This window comes from Oncorhynchus clarkii, chromosome 4 (genome assembly GCF_045791955.1).
Source record: "Oncorhynchus clarkii lewisi isolate Uvic-CL-2024 chromosome 4, UVic_Ocla_1.0, whole genome shotgun sequence".
In the NCBI taxonomy this organism is placed as follows: Eukaryota; Metazoa; Chordata; class Actinopteri; order Salmoniformes; family Salmonidae; genus Oncorhynchus; species Oncorhynchus clarkii.
The window spans coordinates 70,218,822-70,239,885 of NC_092150.1; the positions used below are offsets into that span (position 1 = coordinate 70,218,822).

A 21,064-nucleotide genomic window follows, 5' to 3' on the forward strand; every position below is an offset into this window, starting at 1 on the left:
AAAACGCGGACCCGGTTACGTTGTAACCTGAAGGGCATCTCATTGATAAGAAACAGTACGCATCTGTTCTGTAACTGCTGTGACAACGTTTCGCTTTGATATATATATTGTTTTACTAGGCTTAACTCTTTATTAATAGGCACTCCGTAGCTAGTAAGAGTCTAACGCCCTCGGACCTCTGTACGTTGACATTCTGCCTCCGCAAATCCCCCCTGACGAGTGTGTTTGCATTCGTGTGTCATCACAGCACTGTCATGCTGCTGTCTCACTCCGACCTATGGAAAGTGTGTTTGGAGAACATCTACAGACCCTACACGGTTGTCCTCGCCACCATCACCGCTGCCCTGTACTACCTCTGGGGCCGTGAGGGCCAGGTCAGTCGCTCAGCCAGAGACTAGCTGCCTTCGGGGTACTGTCTTCTGGCTTTGAGAGCATGTGCATCTGAGCTCCGTCTCATTTAACCTCTAGTATTTTACTCTTGAGTGCTTCATACCTCTATCTGCAGGCACTTGCATTATGTCCATCCCTCACCTTAGTTTTTAGAGCAGGTTGTAAGAACCAAATAAGTTAGCACCCAATATTGTATAGATATTGGACTTGATACCCCTATCGGATATAAATTAGGCCTGCACCCTGTAAGATATGCTTTCATCCACTGTTCCCCAGCACCTTTTACTCATATGCAGATTTTGTTCCATTGCCCAACCACTACAGCTCGCAGAATATATGTCCCACAGTGTGTGATTGTCTGTCTGGTTGTCTCTGCTTATTCCACACTGTTTTCACCCATTTCCATCTTCTCTTTCATTCTCCCTCTGTCTCTCTCACACCCACACTTACTCCTGTACACATCTTTGATTAGTCCCTTTTGCTTAAACACACACATGCTCACATACCCATGTCCTCTCTCTCTCTCACCCTCAGACACCAGTCCTGGTGTGTAGCGATGCATTCCGTGTGTTCCTACAGAGGCACTGCCCCGTGGTGGCTGAGCCCTTCAGCCCTACTCCCTGGTGCTGGGGAGGCCGGCTGCAGACACTGGTCAGAGTGCTCATCAAGTCCAGCCCCCAGGTCGACTACAGGAAGTAAAACAACCCAGAACCCACAACTTCCTTCCTTCCTTCCTCTCTACCCATAACCTCTCTAGTCATCTGCATATTGGGCCAACCTACTGTATACCATTTGAAACGTTATTCACTTAAAAGACTAACCCTCCTGTCTCCTCCACTATCCTCAGTGAGTTGATCAGGACGGCTGACGGAGGTCAGATCTCTCTGGACTGGGTAGATAACGGGGACAGCGCTGCCTACCCAGAATGCTACTCTCGTCCCACAGTGCTCATCCTGCCGGGCCTCACAGGGAACAGTCGTCAGACCTACGTCCTCCACGCCGTCAGCCAAGCCACCCGCCGCGGATACAGGTCAGCCTGAGAGGCCATGACCTTTCACTTTACCTGTCATGCTATATGGAATCCTTGGTTTAATCTCGAATACGTTCTTGTTTGTTCTGGATTGGACTAGATTGGTTTTACAGTGCAGTATGGTAACTTGATTGTCATCTGGAGTTGAGAAACACCGACATGGGGCTCTTTGTCACTGTGCTGAGGTTTGGAATCTGAGGTTAGATCTTTGTCTCTCTGTTTCCCCAGATGTGTGGTCTTCAACAATAGAGGGTTTGGAGGAGAAGAACTACTGGTAAATTTAGGGAATGCCTTTTTAAGTGCACTATCATGCATATTCCACCAGGGTCTGCCACAATGCAATTTTGCAAGCAGTTTGATAAGACATTATACTTCTGTTCAAAGGTTACATTGCACACAAACATCAAGAATGTAACATAAGGTCTGTGCAGCGCTTCAGACTCATAGTCTCATCCACATGTCAGCCCATGTCTTCTCTCCCAGTAGACTGATGATCCCAGTCCTGCCCCAGTAACCTACCCCCCCCCCCTCTCCCCCAGACCCCAATGACCTTCTGTGCGGCGGACACCTCGGACCTGGAGCGGGTGGTCCTCCATGTCAGGGAACTCTTCCCACAAGCCCCTCTGCTGGGCACCGGCGTGTCTCTGGGAGGGTAAGTGCTTAGAAAGGAAGAAAATGCTTAGAGGTTATAACTGCTTAAGTCTGTTCATATAGTTTTTTTTCTCCCTCTCTATACACTCTTCTTTCCCCCATCTTCTATCCTTCTCTTGTCTTTCTCTACCGCTTCTCCTGTCTTCTCCCTCACCCCTCCTATTCCTGACTGTATCACAGCATGCTCTTGTTGAACTACCTGGCTCGTAAGGGTAGTGAGGCAGGGCTTGTTGCCGGCCTCACAATGTCTGTCAGCTGGGACACGCTGGAGTCCTGTGCCTCGCTGGAACAACCAATCAACCGCCTGATCTTCAACCGACACCTCGCCAGCAACCTGTGCCAAGCCATTAACAGGTAAGACTGACTTGTCGTCTAGTTGTTGTGGTATCCATGTACGTGTTGCTGTGAATGTTGTTGCCATGGTTATTGGCCTTTCAAAATGGAACAAGACCTGTCATTACTAGCCTTGGTGTGATTACAACCCAAATATCTGTCTCTCTCTCGCTTTCTCTCAGACACAGGAAGATGTTGGAGACTGTGGTGGATGTGGACCATGTACTAAAGGTAAGAACCCGTTTCATATGGTTTATCTATGAGGTTCCATATCATTGTGTGTAGAATGAGTGTATTAGTTGTGCGCCGGTGCCCTTTTTTAAAATCTAACTCTCCCTACGCTCCTGTGTGTTTACCCTCTCAGGCACGTACTATCCGGGAGTTTGACGAGCGCTACACGTCAGTCTTGTTTGGCTATAAGTCCTGTCTGGACTACTACCAGGAGGCCAGCCCAAACTACAAGCTTCCCAGGACGACAGTGCCCATTCTCTGCCTCAATGCGGCCGACGACCCCTTCTCCCCCAAACATGGTGGGTACTGCCTGGGTCAGAGGGAGACGCGATTGGGCCTGGGGTATAGATGGTTCTTAATTAGATTTTGGAAGCAGCCCTCAAAGTTGATCATATATACAAAAGTATGTGGACACCCCTTCAAATTAGTGGATTTGGCTATTTCAGCCACACCCGTTACTGACAGGTGTATAACATCGAGAACACAGCCATGCAATCTCCATAGACAAACATTGGCAGTAGAATGGCCTTACTGGAGAGCTCAGTGACTTTCAACGTGGTACCGCCATAGGATGCCACCTTTCCAATAAGTCAGTTTGTAAAATTTCTGCCCTGCTAGAGCTGCCCCGGTCAACTGTAAGTGCTGTTATTGTGTAGTGGAAACGTCTAGGAGCAACAACGGCTCAGCCGCAAAGTGGTAGGCCACACAAGCTCACAGAACGGGACCGCCAAGTGCTGAAGCGCGTAGCGTGTAAAAATCATCTGTCCTCGGTTACAACACTCACTGCCTCTGGAAGCAATGTCAGCATGAGCTGTTTGTTAGGAGCTTCATGAAATGAGTTTTCCCGTGCACAAAGCGAGTTCCATACAGAAATGATTTGTCAAGATCAGTGTGAAAGAACTTGACTGGCCTGCACAGAGCTCTGACCTCAACCCCATCGAACACCTTTGGGATGAATTGGAATTCCGACTGCGAGCCAGGCCTAATCACCCAACATCAGAGCCCGACATCACTAATGCTTTTGTGACTGAATGAGCAAGTGTCCGCATACTTTTGGTCATGTAGTGTATATATTTGTTCAGTATATAATCACAACATTCAACAATTTATTCAATTTTACTGAGCTACAGTTCATATGGGGAAATCAGTCAATTGATATAAATTCATTAGGCCTTAATTGATGGATTTCACAGGACTGAGAATACAGATATGCATCTGTTAGTCACAGATACCTTAAAAGAAATGGGCCTCACAATGGGCCTCAGGATCTCATCACGGTATTTCTGTGGAACACAATTGCATTTTATCAATGGCAATTTGAATAGTTGTCCGTACCTTTATGTCTGCCCATACCATAACCCCCCGCCACCATGGGGCACTCTTTTCACAACGTTGATATCAGCAAACCGCTCGGTTGTGAGGACGATTGGATGTACGGCGGCTTATGGTATAGAAATTATGTCAAGAACAGCTCAAAAAATCAAAGAGAAACGACAGTCCATCATTACTTTAAGACATGAAGGTCAGTCAATACGGAACATTTCAACAACTTTGAAAGTGTCTTCAAGTGCAGTCGTAAAAACCATCAAGTGCTATGATGAAACGGCTCTCATGAGGACCACCACAGGAAAGGAAGACCAGATTACCTCTGCTATGATGAAACTGGCTCTCATGAGGACCGCCACAGGAAAGGAAGACCAGATTACCTCTGCTATGATGAAACGGCTCTCATGAGGACCACCACAGGGAAGGAAGACCAGATTACCTCTGCTATGATGAAACGGCTCTCATGAGGACCGCCACAGGAAAGGAAGACCAGATTACCTCTGCTATGATGAAACTGTCTCTCATGAGGACCGCCACAGGAAAGGAAGACCAGATTACCTCTGCTATGATGAAACGGCTCTCATGAGGACCGCCACAGGAAAGGAAGACCAGATTACCTCTGCTATGATGAAACTGTCTCTCATGAGGACCGCCACAGGAAAGGAAGACCAGATTACCTCTGCTATGATGAAACGGCTCTCATGAGGACCGCCACAGGAAAGGAAGACCAGATTACCTCTGCTATGATGAAACTGTCTCTCATGAGGACCGCCACAGGAAAGGAAGACCAGATTATCTCTGCTATGATGAAACTGTCTCTCATGAGGACCGCCACAGGAAAGGAAGACCAGATTACCTCTGCTATGATGAAACGGCTCTCATGAGGACCGCCACAGGAAAGGAAGACCAGATTACCTCTGCTGCTGCGGATTATAAATTCATTAGAGTCAACTGCACCTCAGATTGCAGCCCAAATAAATGCTTCACAGTGTTCAAGTAACAGACACATCTCAACATCAACTGTTCAAAGGGGGCTGCGTGAATCATGCTTCATGGTCGAATTGCTGCAAAGAAGCCACTACTAAAAGACACCAATAAGAACAAACTTGATTGGGCCAAGAAACACGAGCAATGGTGGAAGGTGGAATTCTGTCCTTTGGTCTGGAGTCCATATTTGAGATTTTTGGTTTCAACCACCATGTCTTTGTGAGATGCAGAGTAGGTAAACGGATGATCTCCGCATGTATGGTTCCCACCGTGAAGCATGGAGGAGGAGGTGTAGGGGTGCTTTGCTGGTGACACTGTTTGTGATTTATTTAGAATTCAAGGCACACTTAACCAGCATGGCTACCACAGCATTCTGCAGCGATACGCCATCCCATCTGCTTTGCGCTTAGTGGGACTATCATTTGTTTTTCAACAGGACAATGACCCAACACAACTCCAGGCTGTGTAAGGGCTATTTGACAAAGAAGGAGAGTGATGGAGCGCTGCATCAGATGACCTGGCCTCAACAATTACCCAACCTCAACCTAATTGAGATGGTTTGGGATGTGTTTGACCGCAGAGTGAAGGAAAAGCAGCCAACAAGTGCTCAGCATATCTGGCAACTCCTTCAAGACTGTTGGAAAAGCATTCCAGTTGAAGCTGGTTGAGAGAATGCCAAGATTGCAAAGCTGTCATCAATGCAAATGGTGGCTACTTTGAAGAATCTCAAATATATATTTTTTTGGTTACTACATGATGATTCCAGATGTTTATTTAATAGTTTTGATGTCTTCACTATTATTCTACAAAGTAGAAAGTAGTACAAATGTAAGAAAAACCCTTGAATATGAGTACTTTTGACTGGTGTGTGTGTGTGTGATCAATTGTTGGTCTTCATCTAAATGCTTCAAACTGAAATTCTCCTCCTTCTGTCTCACTCCCTTTCTCTTCTCTTCTCTTCAGCTCTCCCGGTGGCCCTAGCCAAGCGCCTGCCTAACGTAGCGCTGTTGGTGACGTCCCACGGCGGACATATAGGCTACCTGGAGGGCCTTTACCCGCGTGGGGAGGGCTACATGGACCGCCTGTTCGGCCAGTTCATTCAGGCAGCCTTCGATCACCCAGGGGACCTCAAAGGGGCCTGCAGCATCAAGGAAGAGCTTCTGGATTGACCTCAGACACCCTGGTCATGTGATTCGGTCCTGATTGTTCTGGGACTGACCGATTAACCTCACCGGCATTACCACCCTCTCTTCTTTTTCATCTCAGGTGCTTATCCGTTGACCAATCAGACAGAGCTTAATGCAATAGACACTGACATCATGTAGGTAGGGACTTACAGCCTTATATTACTACACACAGAATGAGAATATCTGGTCTTAAAGCCAGTAACTCTTCATAAGTTTAGAGTTTCAAATGACTTACTGTTGAAATGAATCTGGCACACAAGCCGTCACCCTACTCTCCGACGGTGTCTCGGGGTGAGTGCGATATGCAAAATGACACATCCATTCACCATACACTGTACAGGTTACACACTTGTACATGTGTGAAACAAGACAAATATAAGCACCCCCCCCCCCCCCCCCCTATTTGACTTTTTGAATTTCACCCTTACTATTTCCTGTCATAATAAATCACATTGGCTTAGACGATGTAAACAAGGACATGAATAGATCACTCGCATTCAGTCTTCAAAAAGACAAGAAAGGGAAACGTTCATTTAAAATATTTCCCCTTGAACTGATGTTTAATTATGACTAAAGCAACTGATTATGCTTGAAGAATATACTTAGCTTATCACACAACACACAAATACTGGAAAAACTTGAATGAAAAGTTTATTTTAATCTTGTTTTTAAGCTACTTGGGTTTTATTCTCATATATATGTGATTGTAATAGTGGTTAGCATACACAATAAAATACATGGAAATGTCTATGTATAACGTACTGCAGTTAATACTTTATCATGTTGGTTAAGTACATTTAAATTTAGGAGATAATTGAAATATCAGTTAAGTGGAAGTGCAATTTATTTTCAATTAGGATTTTTTTAATTGAATTGGAATTTTGATTCACATCCAGATTTGACTGAACTGAAATTGAATTTTGACCTCATCTGATTCCACCACAAAGAGAACAGATACAATATTTTGAACATGAAGGAATGTTGTTATAAAATATACACAGTATGTATTATGTATCTGTGTAAAGGCTATATCGGAGAATGTATCAAATGCAAGCTGTCTAAGACTTGCCTTACCGTTGGTCGTATCTCAGCCCGGACAGTGTGTTTGACAAAGTAGTATTTTTATCATCAAAAGTGTTGGAGATTGTTTTTGACTTTCTTGCAACATCCAAACCCAAGTTGGGAGGTCTATGATGAAGTTTTTCACAATTCCATTTCAAAACAATCTGGGATTTCCCACACATTCCACAACATAGCTTAGTTCTGTATACGTTCATGCGCATGATATGACACAGAAAATCTATATCTTTATTTTCCTATAAAGTACTGTACACATTAGGCTAGACATGCTAAAGTAAAGGAGAGCAAATTGCTATCAGAAATGTCTGCTGGCTGTCCTCTCTTCGTTTACAAATACAAGTGTAAAATCCCCGATTGTTTCATATGGACCAGTACCACTATACTAGCTATGCTATTTTAAATACAGCCTATGTTTGATAATTATTCTTGTGATTTTTGGTTGTTTATTTGATTTGCAGTATTTTTTTTAAACTGAGGATGCACACATAAAGCTCTGAGATTGTCTAAATTATAATCAAATTTAAGATGCCGTGTAAGCTCTGACCTTTCCCAAGGACTAAACTATTTAATTCGATGTGGGTACAAGGGTGAGTGACAACTCAGTGGTTTAAACCTAGGGAAAGCTCACATTTGACTTTATTTCTTAGTTCTGGACGATTGTCTCACGCTTTGACTTGTTTGAAATTTGCACACAATTGTAAAAGTTTGAGTAAATCTGTTTTATGATTATGGACTATACTATACAGAATGTCGTGTGGTTATGTAACAGTTATCGGTAATATTGCACAATGTGTGTCATGACAATGGATCAACTATGTCTGTCTGTTTGCCTATCTTGCACTGAGTCACCGACTAAAGTAGTTACGGTAAAACAGGAAGATGGTGTGATGTTTTTATGACGCTGCCATGACGATCACCAGCACTACCCTCCTCTCCCATCACCACCCTATTAACTCTTATACATGTGTTGATACTCAGTAATAACAGCCGCTGGGACAAGACTGCCTGGACCTTGGGGGGAACGCCCAATATACACCACTATACCTGCTGCACTGCAATGATAATGTGATTGCAATAATAATCTATTGTAACTTTTTTGTGACCTTCCATTGTTATTTTCTGTTACCATGCCACTAATTTAAATATTTGATCTGTATTCCTTAATAAAAACACAAACAGTTGTTATTTCTGTCGATATTCATTTATAAGGTGCTTTTCCAGTTAAAGAGGATGTTAATTATTCATTTCCTAGACATATCTGACTTTATCTTAATCACTGCTGTAATTATCTCAAATAAGAGCAGCAATTCACGTTAGTTTGTTTGGTTGTCTTTATTATACCACTGTGTTGGTCTCAGTGGTAAAACTAATAACAGTTATTGTTGGTGTTCCAGGTCTAAACCTCTCATCTTGGCGCCATACTCAGGTCATTAATGTAGTTACACGTAGAAATTGATTAACAGGATGGGTATCAATAATTAACTTAAGACAATAAAAATCCCCAGTCACAATGTGAATCCTTCAGCCTCATTTAGATTACTTTAATGATGCTGGGCTGGAAAAGATCCAATGGCTGCCCGGTGGTTTTGTGTGGAAACAGCACCTGATAAAGTAGAGGGAGGTTTTCCCACCTCTTGTTTTCCTCTCGGCATAAATCTAATCTGTTTATTGTACGATAAACGCACATTTCTGCTGGTTGAAACTGGTGGTTGAAAGTCACTTGTGGTGTTTTTCGTAATGTGCTGTTATGGTTTTTACCTAACTTTGACTCTTTTCTATCACTCCCATCTTTAAAACCTGCTCTGGCACATTTTAGTGCTAATACAATGTGGATATTAATCTCTGTTTTAGCGCACATGAAAAAACAATTTACTCTAGAACAGTACAGTGCTTACTATAGAATTGTATAGTAAACTGTACAGTGGTATACTGTATAATAATATACTACACACTATAGGTTTCCACGGGGGATGGGGGACATTTATTAATTAAATAAAAAGTCCCTGGAGGTCAGGGATCTCCCAGATAGCATTAGAACAGGTCATAGGCAAGGGCAAAATGTGTAGAATTGCAAGAAAGCTTAGCTTTAAAGGTCGAATTTGGAAACAAACATCTTTCCATATCTTTTGATATTTGTTTCATTAGTCCATTGTTGATATAGTCCTTAAATGTTTTGCCTGTCAGCAATCAAGTTTTCAAGATGTATAACTTTCAAAATACAGAAATACAGCTGGTATGATGCATTTTGCATCACATAAGGGTGTGTTTTGCATCATACCGGCTCTATTTCTTTACTGTGAAAGTTATATATCTTGAAAACTTGATTGCTGACATGCAAAAAGATGTGGAACTACTGTATATCAGCAATGGACCAATTATACAAACACCAAGTATATTTTTAGTGTAAAGTACTTAAGGATAAATACTTTTTGGGGTATCTGTACTTTACTATTTTTCTTTTTGACAACTTTTACCTTTACTTCACTACATTCCTAAAGAAAATAATATACTTTTTACTCCATACATTTTCCCTGACACCCAGAAGTACTTGTTACATTTTGAATGCTTAGCAGGTCAAGAAAAAGGTTCAATTCACACACTTATCAAGAGAACATCCCTGGTCCTCCCTACTGCCCCTGATCTGGTGGACTCACTAAACACAAACGCTTCATTTGTCAGTTATGGCTATCCGTAAATAAATTAAAAAACAAGAATAGTGCCATCTGGTTTTCTTAATATAAGGATTTTTTAATTATTTACACTTTTAATTTGACTTTTGATACTTAAGTAAGTTTTAGCAATTACATTTACTTTTGATACTTAAGTATATTTAAAAACAAATACTTTTAACCTATAGTTACACAGGTAGACATTTATTTGGTGACTTTCAATTTTACTTGAGTCATTTTCAGTTAAGATATCTTTACTTTTACTCAAATATGACAATTGGGTACTTTTTCACCACTGGTTGGAGGTCATTCCACTTATCCTTCCACTTACATTGTGTTTTCAAAATATCCCTCCATATACAGTAGGTCGGAAGTTTCCATACACCTTAGCCAAATACATTTAAACTCCGTTTTTCACAGTTCCTGACATTTAATCCTGGTAAAAACTCCCTGCCTTCGGTCAGTTAGGATCACCACTTTATTTTAAGAATGTGAAATGTCAAAATAATAGTAAAGAGAATGATTTATTTCAGCTTTTATTTCATTCATCAAATTCTCAGTGGGTCAGAAGTGTATATACTGTACACTCAATTAGTATTTGTTAGCATTGCCTTTAAATTGTTTAGTTTGGGTCAAACATTTTGGGAAGCCTTCCACAAGCTTCCCACAATATGATTGGGTGAATTTTGCCCTATTCCTCCTGACAGAGCTGGTGTAACTGAGTCAGGTTTTTAGACCTCCTTGCTTGCACACACTTTTTCAGTCCTGCCCACATATTTTCTATAGGATTGAGGTCAGGGCTTTGTGATGGCCACCCCAATACCTTGACTTTGTTGTCCTTAAGCCATTTTGCCACAACTTTGTAAGTATGCTTGGGGTCATTGTCCATTTGGAAGATTTGGTGAAGTGCACCAGTCCCTCTTGCAGCAAAGCACCCCCACAACATGATGCTGCCAGCCCCATGCTTCACGGTTGGGATGGTGTTCTTCGGCTTGCAAGCCTCCCCCTTTTTCCTCCAAATATAATGATGGTCACTATGGCCAAACAGTTCTAATTTTGTTTCATCAGACCAGAGGACATTTCTCCAAAAAGTACGATCTTTGTCCCCATGTGCAGTTGCAAACCATAGTCTGACTTTTTATGGCAGTTTTGGAGCAGTGGCTTCTTCCTTGCTGAGTGGCCTTTCAAATTATGTCGATATAGGACTCGTTTTACTGTGTTTATAGATACTTTTGTACCAGTTTCCTCCAGCATCTTCAAAAGGTCCAGGATTGATTTTCACTTTTCGCACCAAAGAACGTTCATCTCTAGGAGACAGAACATGTCTCCTTCCTGAGCGATATGATGGCTGCATGGTCCCATGGTGTTTATACCTGTGTACTATTGTTTGTTCAGATGAACATGGTACCTTCAGGCATTTGGAAATTGCTCCCAAGGATGAAACAGACTTGTGGAGGTCTACAATTTTACAGTATTTATACTATAGTTACCTGTAAATACTACAGTATTCTACAGTAAAGTCCACAAAACCACTACAGTAATTACTATAGTATTTATACCATAGTATACCAGAGTATTTTCTTCATGTGGTAACCGCTCTCCCTTCCCCAGCCTGTGTATTTATGGGTGTTTTGAAGGAGTATGAGGAGTTTCTCTTACCACTCCTTCATCCCCCTGTTCCACAATCCTCTGCCCTCCCTAATTTCCCCCCTTCACCTCCATCTCTTCTTTTTCCCTGGCCCTCTTTACATCCACCTCCCTGAGTCTCTGCCCTCTCAAACACCCTCTCCCCACCCATCCCTACTCCCCCCCCCCCCCCCCCCACCCGTCACTCCTCCTCTTCCTCCTCCTCCTCGGTTCGCCCGTCTTCCTCTACCTGGTGTAATAGGAGGAGCATCGGGGGTCTGGTTAATGATCCAACACTCTGGAGCTGTTGAGCAGTCGGATAAGGAGAGAGAGGGAGAGAGAAAGGGAAAGAGAGAGGGAAAGAGAGAGAGAGAGAGAGCAGTACGAGTAGAGGTATAGAGGGACCTAGGTGAGGTCAGAAAGAGGGGAGTGAGGGAGAGGAAAGATACAGGATTAGGTAAATGTAGTGTGTTTGTGTCTGTACAAATGAGTGGACTCTGCATGGGGCCTAGGAGCATTTGGATCAAGTTACCCCTTCAGATGGAGACAACCTGATACAGGACCTACAATACTTTACCGTATCAGTGGATTTACGGAGTGCTGGAGGAAGGTCCTGAGCCTCATATGAAGATCCATGTAGGAACTGTAGCAGCTACACAGACTCACGCTCCTTCCTACCCCACCTCTCTACACAACCTACAGGTGAGTCTGACCGAAGTCTTTTCCCTTGTAGAATCAATGTCTCTGAGCCTAAATGAGTCCTGTTGGAGCTACATCAGAGCTCAGTTGCAGTAACATGCATTTCATTTTAATGGGTCGAGTTGTGATTGTGGTGACTGGCTTGGGGGCCAGTAGATTTTTATGTGAGGTAATCATTTCTCAATGGTTAACCCAGGTAATGGAGGTCATTATCCCAATCTATCCCATTTGAGTGTTTTTGTAGAATGGCTGCACTCCTAGAAAGCTAAATTATTGACAATTGCCTTACCTTAATTGTCATGGGTAAGAAGAGCCTGAAGTGAAAATAAGCAAGTAGTTTGTTGCAACATGACGGACATGCACTTTACATTTAACCAATGACATTTAGAAATGAAATAGTTTTGTCTTTAATTACAGAGTGGAAAATGTCTCTTTATCTCCTATATTGTTGTTAGTTGTTTGCTGGGTGACTTTACAATCTGTAACACCACGCCTAATCTCTGCCCTGTCCAATGTTCAGGGTGAAGGAAAGGTAATTGGGGTCATGTGAAGTGAGGGCGCTAGGCTAACCCTGGCTCAGTTTGTATTGATGTGGATGTGTGTGCTAGGCTAATTGCTAGGCTAACCTTGTGCTTTGTTTGCTCTGTCAACAAATGTATGCTCTGTCAACAAAGACCAAAACAGTTTTTAAATGACCACGAAATTAAGATGGTGAATCATCTCACAATCAGTGCTATTGTAAACTGGTCAATGGAAACATCAGTTGGGTTGAATTTGTTCTTCACAGGTGTGTGTGTGTTTGTCCAAGTGTGTGTGCCTGTGTGTGTGTGCCTGTATGCTCATGCACATGCAAGCAAGGATCTGTGTCCCCAGGCCCAGTGAGATTATTGACATTGGAGGGGGTCGCTACATGTATATGCACAGACACACACGTTCAAGAAAACACAAACATTTTGTGCTACCATGAGAGAGTGGATGTCTTAAGATATGCACCAGTTTTAATTCATGCCTGCACACACACTAAAGGTAGCTTCGAATCCCCAAATAATTGTCTGACCTGTGAGAATACCAGGGATACGCATATAATAGAGTCACAAAATACTGCAGGTGGTAGTGACCATCAATAAATGACCAACAAGGCTTGGGTTAGTGATACCAGGTTCTATATGAGATGTCTTCCCAGGGTGGTACAGTATTCACAGTGCCCCTAGCTGGCAGCCCATCATTAGTGTCCATTATTCATGATCACAGTGTAGACCTCTCACTGAGAACTGACTGTGTGCCAATTTAATGACAGATACTGGGCATACTGTTTGTGTGTGCATGCATGTTTCGTGCAGCTTTTATGAGTGTGAATTAATGTGCAAATGTGCTTATATTTCATGTGTATGCTTTCATGTCCATGTGTTTACCTTCCTGTGACTCCTCTCACATGCATCCACCCCTCCCTTCAGCCATGGAGGGCCAGGTAGATGAGCTGAGGCAGCAGCTGGAGAAACAGACCCTGATCAACCAGGAGCTGCAGAACCACAACAAGGACCTAGGTACGATCACGACCATGACTACCATGACCGCAAGCATAACTTAGATCAAGACCATATGAACATGATTGACCACAACAAAGACTGCAGCCATGAAATAAACCATGACTTAAAACACATTTATCCCAACCAATACAATGCTCTCCTGTCACCTCCAGAGAGAAGACTGCAGGAGAAGGAGAAGTTGCTGCAGGACCTTCACAGTCATTATCATGACCTGGGTAAGGGGATTCATGTGACTATGGCAACCCCCTGGGTGACGAATGGCAGCCATTTTGTGTCAGATCACTAACCATAGAACATCATGTATCTTAACCCTAATTTCCTGTGTGTGGTGTCTATATATCCCAGAGTTCCCTGCTCAGAGGAACAGTAATGAAGGAGAACCGGAGGTCAGGAAGAGCAGAGCGGCTGTCATGGCCCCTGAGCCAATCCCAGAGGAGCAGCTGGAGATCTTGAAGACCAAAGTCAAGAAGACCGTCAGGTGATTGGTTAGGGCTATGCATGATTGGCAAGGGCTATGCATGAGTTATGTGACACCAGTACTGTATGGTGGTGTGATGCCTCCTTCCGCAGCGAGACAAGTCTGATCGTCATGGCCATCCAGAAGAACGACTTCCTGAGTCGCCTTGACGATGAGCAGATCACCATGATGGTGGAGCTCCTGGTGGCCATCGACTTCAAACCAGGAAATTATGTCATCAAGGAGGGTAGTGAGGGAGACAGTATGTACATCGTTGCAGGTATGTGTGAATTTCTCTAAAACATTGCTTGGTGTTGCTACTGTACGTCTGATTATTATTCCCAATTAAACAATAACCCTCACCCCTCAAACCCCTCACCCCTTCTTCTCCACATTCAGAGGGGGAGCTCTATGTCAGTCAAGCAGGTCGTAACCTTCGAACCCTGACCTGTGGGGATGTCTTTGGAGAGTTGGCTATTCTGTATAACTGCAAACGCACTGCCACAGTCAAAGGTAAGATGCTTTAGAACTCGACTATTGAGTGGTACAAAATAACTAACTACGTGTAACTTCCTACTGTCTGTACTGTGCGTGTGCACTGAAATTAATATTGCTTGTTGTTATGAATAAATTGTCCGCCTCACTCCCCATCGTAGCTAAAACAGTGGTGAGTCTGTGGTGTATGGAGAGACAGACGTACAGAACCATCATGACCAATAAGTCCAAGAAGAAACGTGAACAGATAATGGGCTTCTTGAAGACGTGAGTTTACACACTTAACCTCATGACTTACATACTTGGTCATAGTCTCTTGGTCACACACACATGCACACTGCTAATTCTGCTCTTATATGCTTACCTATCAGGTCTCGGACTCTGAACACCCTGAATGACGTTCAGCTCTCTAAGATCATTGACTCTATGGAGGAGGTTTGTGCTCAGCCATTTTACACACCTCTCCCATGCTAGATCGTTTTTTCCAGATCATTAGCACATAAATCCCATATAAAATGTGTTGTTTCTTTTAGGTGAAGTACCAGAACAATGACGTCATTGTGCGTGAGGGGGCAGAGGGCAACACATTCTACATCATCCTTAAAGGAGAGGTACAGTAACGGGGACATGTTTGGTGGCTCTGTGATCCAAAACACTCTGTTTCTGTAAATCCTTTGTTTGATGATCACAGCGAACAACAACTAACTACGCTAGTGGAGGATTGGCGTCTACAATACTCTTACCTGTGCTTACCAACCGATTTGTTTATTGCCAAACTCAACCTTTTGACCCGTCTGTGTCAATTTAACTTTATTTGCACTGCTCTCTTTTCAATGTCATAATGGTGCTAAATTGCCTATCAAATAAATCTGGCCTCGAGGACAAAAACGAGTGTGTGTGCATGTGTCTGCCCTCAGGTCCAGGTGACTAAAAAGGTGAACAGGCAGCAGAAACAGATTCGCAGGATGGGCAAAGGGGAGCATTTCGGGGAATTGGCCCTCATACGGTAACCATGGATACATTAGTACCTACAGTAAAACTATAAAGAAACTTGCTGTTGTACAATAAAGGGGCCTTGGTGTGCAGTATTAGCCAGTGTGGCTGCTCATTATGTGTGGATCTGTATATAACCTACAGTGAGATCCTGAGGACTGCAACCTGCACTGCTCTGGGCCCTGTTACCTGCTTCTCCATCGATAAGGAGTGAGTCTGAACAATTCAAATTGGATTTCTTGATCGGTTAGATTTTTTGGAATGATTGATGGTCTGTTATGTTCCCCCTCCAGGGTGTTTGAGGAGACGATCCCCATTGAACACCTGGAGCTCCATGATGAGTGAGTACAAAGACACTCTTAGTCCGTTTAGTTCTATATTTACCACTCTAGTCAGGCAATCTAACTGTAGTCTGTGGTCCACCATCAGCTCTACGTTCCTGGAGGAGCCAGATGCTCCAGAGAAGACCAGTCCTAGTTCCTCTCTGAGGTTGAAGGACCTGATCCCTGTGCTGTACCAGGAGGGGCGCTACCAGGGAGAACCTGTCACCCTCGGAGTGGGAGGATTTGGTCGCGTTGAACTGGTACAAGTGTTTGGTGTTGTTGTAGTGTTTGGCTTTTTATTGGTATAGTTAGTGGCTGAAACTAACTAATGAAAGTTTACTGCCCCCTTTAAGGTGCTTGAAAGCAAAATTCAAAGTGAAACGGCTCTTTTTAGATCAAAAGTTTATAACTGTTTTTGTTGTTTTCCCCAGGTGACCACGCTGCACCATGGGATGTACTTTGCCATGAAGCGGGTCAGTAAGAAGCACATTGTTGCTAAGCAACAGGAGGAGCACGTCCTGTTTGAGAAGAGGATCCTCAAAGCCATCCAGAGTGACTTCATCGTCAGGTAACTGTGGGGCTAGGTGGCAGGTACTGTAGCCTCGTGGTTAATATTGCTCTTTCAAATCCCTGAGCCGGCAACGTGGACAAATCTGCCGTTCTGCCGTTGAGCAAGGCAGTTAACCCCAAACAACAACTGCACCGATAATGTCGATTAAAGCAGCCCACTGCACCTCTTTAATTCAGAGGGGTTGGGTTAAATGTGGAAGACATATTTCGGTTGAATGCATTCACTTGTGCAACTGACTAGGTATCCCCTTAACCTTCAACCATCATCATCTACAATAACACTTTAACCCTCTTTGTCCCCTTGTCAATTGATGGTATTCATTAAGACTGTGGGGGTAGGCGACCCCTGACCTCTAACCTTTAATGTCCAACCATCATCATCTAAGTTAACATGTTAACCCTCTTTGTCCCCTTATCAATCGATGGTATTCATTAATCACTAAAGTACTAAGGGAGAAGGGAAAACCATCAGACACTGCTGTGGCCCTCAAGGTCCAGGAGAACTGAGGAAACTGTACCATATTTAACCCTGTGTTATCTCTCGCTCACTGTTCAGGCTCCATTTTGCCTTCAAAGACACTCGCTACATCTACATGATTATGGAGTTCTGTGCAGGAGGGGAGATCTGGACCAAGCTCAAAGAAGTGTGAGGAAACATTGCTGACTAAGTCTACTTTTAAGTGATCATGCACGAAAAGCTGGAGTTTTGGAGGATTTGTCGGCACGGGTGTTGTTAGGCCCGAGATGAAATTGAGCCAATATATCCTCCAAACACTGGCTTCAAGGGCATCCCTTTTATACAAAGGGTTACCAACATATTCAAATATTGATTGACATACTTTCATTTAAACTTCCTTTTGCTTAATTTATTCATACTATTTCATCCTTCCACAAGATATAGTCCCGACACAAAACTATGGTTGCTACACAAACCGGCTCGTCGTTCGTTCTATCGGTTCGGTTGACAGAGACGCGACCCAGTAGTTCAGTCTTTTTATCTATATCTATGGATGCGACCCAGTCGTTTGTTCTAAATGTTCCATTGCCATACTGGCTGGCAACGTTATTATCCCTTGCTTGCTAGCTAGCCAACAACGTCAAACAGTGCAGCCAGAATAACAACAGTAGCTGCCTTTGCATTTGTTTAAGCAGTTTTCTAGTGACATTTATTTGAATACGTCCATAACAATAAGTTAATGAGGCTAAATTTCGCCTGGCATAGAAAATGTGCTCTCTCATCAGGAGACTGTTGTTCAGAGGAGCTAGCCAACAACACCGCTAACACAATCACTTCAAACGGAAGCTAGAAAGACTGCAAACTAGTTGCACTTCATTTAGTTTGACCTTTTTTCAATTGATATTTCTTTGTATATATCCATAAATATGATGCCAGCTTATTCATGATTTCGACTGGCTGAGAAACGTTGCCTGCCTGTCTGTCTCGTTCCTTCTCCCGACACGTTCATTACTATGGGACAGCTGGAGATTGAATTTGAATATGGAAACAATGTTGCAAATGTCGGAGAGACAAACAGCAAGGTTTATACAAATCTCCGCTGTTGAAAACCAAATGTTAGTCGAAAAGAAATGTGAGATAATGTCTTTTTATAGTGGAAATCAAGTTTTTAAATTGCCTGGCTGGGCTGATGAGACAGTGGATTGCGCAGTCAGATGGAAGAGTAAATAGACATTTTAAAGTCATAGATTTAGCCGGTGGTAACTTGTGGAATAGACACCGTCTGGAATGCGGTTTTAACCAATCAGCATTCAGTATTAGAACCCCCCGTTGTATAAATTCAGACATACACAACTGAGGTTGAAGATTTATCTGCTTTGTCTCTGTGTTTGGCAGTGGTCGCTTCGATGAGCCCATTGCTGTGTTCTGCACTGCCTGTGTAGTAGAGGCCTATGCCTACCTCCATAAGAAGGGCATCATGTACAGAGACCTCAAGCCTGAGAATCTGATGCTGGATGCCAAGGGCTACGTCAAACTGGTGGGTGATATGTTAATGATAACATCAGGCTCTCCCTCTTTCATTGCTTCAACTCTTCAATCGCTTGCGATGCTAAAGAGTTCATGCATTCAGATAACTCTCTGTGTGTGTATTTGTGGATGTTTGAATGTGTGTGTTTTTACATGTAGGTGGACTTTGGTTTTGCTAAGGAGTTAGTTCACGGTGATAAGACCTACTCATTCTGTGGTACTCCTGAGTACATGGCCCCAGAGATCATCCAGAACCAGGGACACGACTTCGCTGCTGACTTCTGGTCCCTGGGCATCCTGGTCTATGAGCTGCTGGTGGGGAGGTACTGTACAGATCAGCACGGAAAGGTTTAAAGCAGCTTGATATTTCAGTAAACAAGAAAGGTGACTGACAGAATGATTTACTGTATAGTACAACATTTACAACAGCTCCAACACCAACATACACACACCGGATTATCTAAAATACTGTTTTACCAATGGACTGTTTTGCCTTTCAGCCCCCCATTTTCCAGTTCCGAGCCCGCAAAGATCTACCCTAAAATTTTGGATGGGTTGCTCAAGTTCCCCCCTTACATGGGCGAGGGGGCCAAGTCCCTCATCAGTAAACTGTGCAGGTTAGAGATTACGTGTTAGGTGCAGGATATAGTGTGATGTTATAACTCTTTTTCATACTTGTTTTGATTGGTTATTGATGGGTTGTGTTGTGTTGTGGCCCACAGACCTCGGCCGGGTCAGAGGCTGGGAAACACCAAGAATGGGATCAAAGATGTCCGCCATCACAGGTAACCATGAGGATCACAACCGTCTGGTGTGGGTTTGTTGGTGTTGGAACTGTTGTAAATGTTGTACTATACACTGTACAGTACATTTTTTCTGTCAGTCACCTTTATTTTATGAGGATTCATCCCCCTCTCCTGTATTCCCCTCCAGGTGGTTCAGTAGTATGAATTGGCACAAGCTTCGTGTGGGCCAGGTGGAGGCTCCTACAATCAGACTCATACACAAGGTCAGTCTAGCCTCAGCACACATCTTAAAAAAAAAAAATCTATGTGAAGCTCAATAGGTAACTCTTTACATTCAAGGTATACTTCTAAGGATTTATAAACGGGTTGATAAGTAGTTTACAAATGGTAAATTATTAGTTTACAGTATATGTGGTCTATAACGAAGTTCCCCACCATTGCGAGAAAACCTACTGCGAGAGGTTCTGATGCATCGACATAATACCACAGCGCAACGAATCAAACCAAATTTCTCTGCAACAGCTGTTGCTTTATTAGTGAACACAAATTCCTTTATAAAGCTTTTCACACTTTATAAAGATCAAATACAAGTTCAAGGTACGGATTGAGTGGTAAGTAGTTGTCATTTAGTCACTGTGTCATAGCCAGTGTCAACGTCATTCCCAGACAGCCACTGATCTGAGCTCTTCCCCTCCCCTTTTCCTCCAGGGTCCATGCTACATCAACTTTGACCGCTTCCCCTTCGACCAGGCTAAGGCCGACGAGGAGTTCTCCGGCTGGGACAAAAACTTCTGACTCCAACCAGAACCAGAACCAGAACCTGAACCAGAAACAGTCCAAGAGGGTCAGAGTTCAGAGGTCACACCGGGGCTCACTGATAGGTGGATCCAGACCAGATTACTTCTTGGTGACCTCAATGGTCCCGTTACCTTTTAGACTCTGAAAGACCAATGCACCGTAGGGGCAGGAATAGGACTATGCCCAGAGCCATAGATACACATGGATACACATGGATAGGTTCTGACTACTTTGTAATAAGGCTCTAATTTCACCATGCTGGCTTCACAGAACCCTCTGGTAAAAGATACTGTACAACACTGAGAGGTATGAAGTCAAATGTGTGAATAAGAACAGCCACTCATGCATACCTTCTAATCTTTGTGGATGTCATCTTAACTTGACATGTGCTCACTGAAAGCTGTATGTGTGTGTTGTGCTCAAAAGAAAGATGAGTAAATATAAATGGCTGGATGTAATGTCTCATGTTGGACAAAATTAATGAATTTACCCTTGACACTCATTGTACTGTGTAACTCTGGATGGCATTGTCATTGTATTTACTCTGTTAGTGTCTATGCCTTGTAGCATATACTGTCTGTAAAGAATACTAAATGTATGTGTTTCACTTTCAAATAAATATAATGACCCCTTAATAAACATAGAGAACAGGTGTTGTAGTACAAAATGTCAACACTAGGGGGCTGAATAGGAAGGAACACTATCTGCTCTCAGCACAGCATAGTGTGTTCTCAATGTCTGTTCTCTGAGTCCTGTAATGTAATTTAGTACAGACAGCAGGTTTTGTATGGAGTGATGTACTATGTATTATTCAAACATCATTACAGTGTCTGTTAGATTGACTAAAGCTCTTTTAAGTCATCAGTCCACTCACGACAAACAACTCTTATCAGGAAGGAAATACAAAACAACAAATCAATCTCCTGGGGCTATGCCTAATCT

At 43.1% G+C, this 21,064-nt stretch overlaps 1 protein-coding gene across 1 annotated transcript in view; it reads left to right on the top strand.

Annotated features, from left to right (window-relative positions):
• LOC139408042 (uncharacterized) overlaps positions 1–20,119 on the top strand; it is a 44,259-nt gene extending 24,140 nt beyond the window's left edge. The window contains 33 exon segments of the mRNA XM_071151870.1: positions 127–374; positions 925–1,085; positions 1,238–1,420; positions 1,649–1,694; positions 1,960–2,072; positions 2,252–2,425; positions 2,587–2,635; positions 2,769–2,934; positions 5,912–6,115; positions 11,649–11,779; positions 11,781–11,824; positions 12,730–12,741; positions 13,083–13,087; positions 13,664–13,753; positions 13,909–13,985; positions 14,102–14,241; positions 14,327–14,493; positions 14,613–14,726; positions 14,870–14,975; positions 15,080–15,143; positions 15,242–15,319; positions 15,626–15,714; positions 15,846–15,911; positions 15,995–16,042; positions 16,131–16,290; positions 16,456–16,592; positions 17,151–17,240; positions 18,447–18,588; positions 18,738–18,901; positions 19,079–19,195; positions 19,301–19,363; positions 19,512–19,587; positions 20,033–20,119. Coding sequence (XP_071007971.1) covers positions 127–374; positions 925–1,085; positions 1,238–1,420; positions 1,649–1,694; positions 1,960–2,072; positions 2,252–2,425; positions 2,587–2,635; positions 2,769–2,934; positions 5,912–6,115; positions 11,649–11,779; positions 11,781–11,824; positions 12,730–12,741; positions 13,083–13,087; positions 13,664–13,753; positions 13,909–13,985; positions 14,102–14,241; positions 14,327–14,493; positions 14,613–14,726; positions 14,870–14,975; positions 15,080–15,143; positions 15,242–15,319; positions 15,626–15,714; positions 15,846–15,911; positions 15,995–16,042; positions 16,131–16,290; positions 16,456–16,592; positions 17,151–17,240; positions 18,447–18,588; positions 18,738–18,901; positions 19,079–19,195; positions 19,301–19,363; positions 19,512–19,587; positions 20,033–20,119 — 3,611 coding nt within the window.
• The last annotated feature ends 945 nt before the right edge of the window (positions 20,120–21,064 follow it).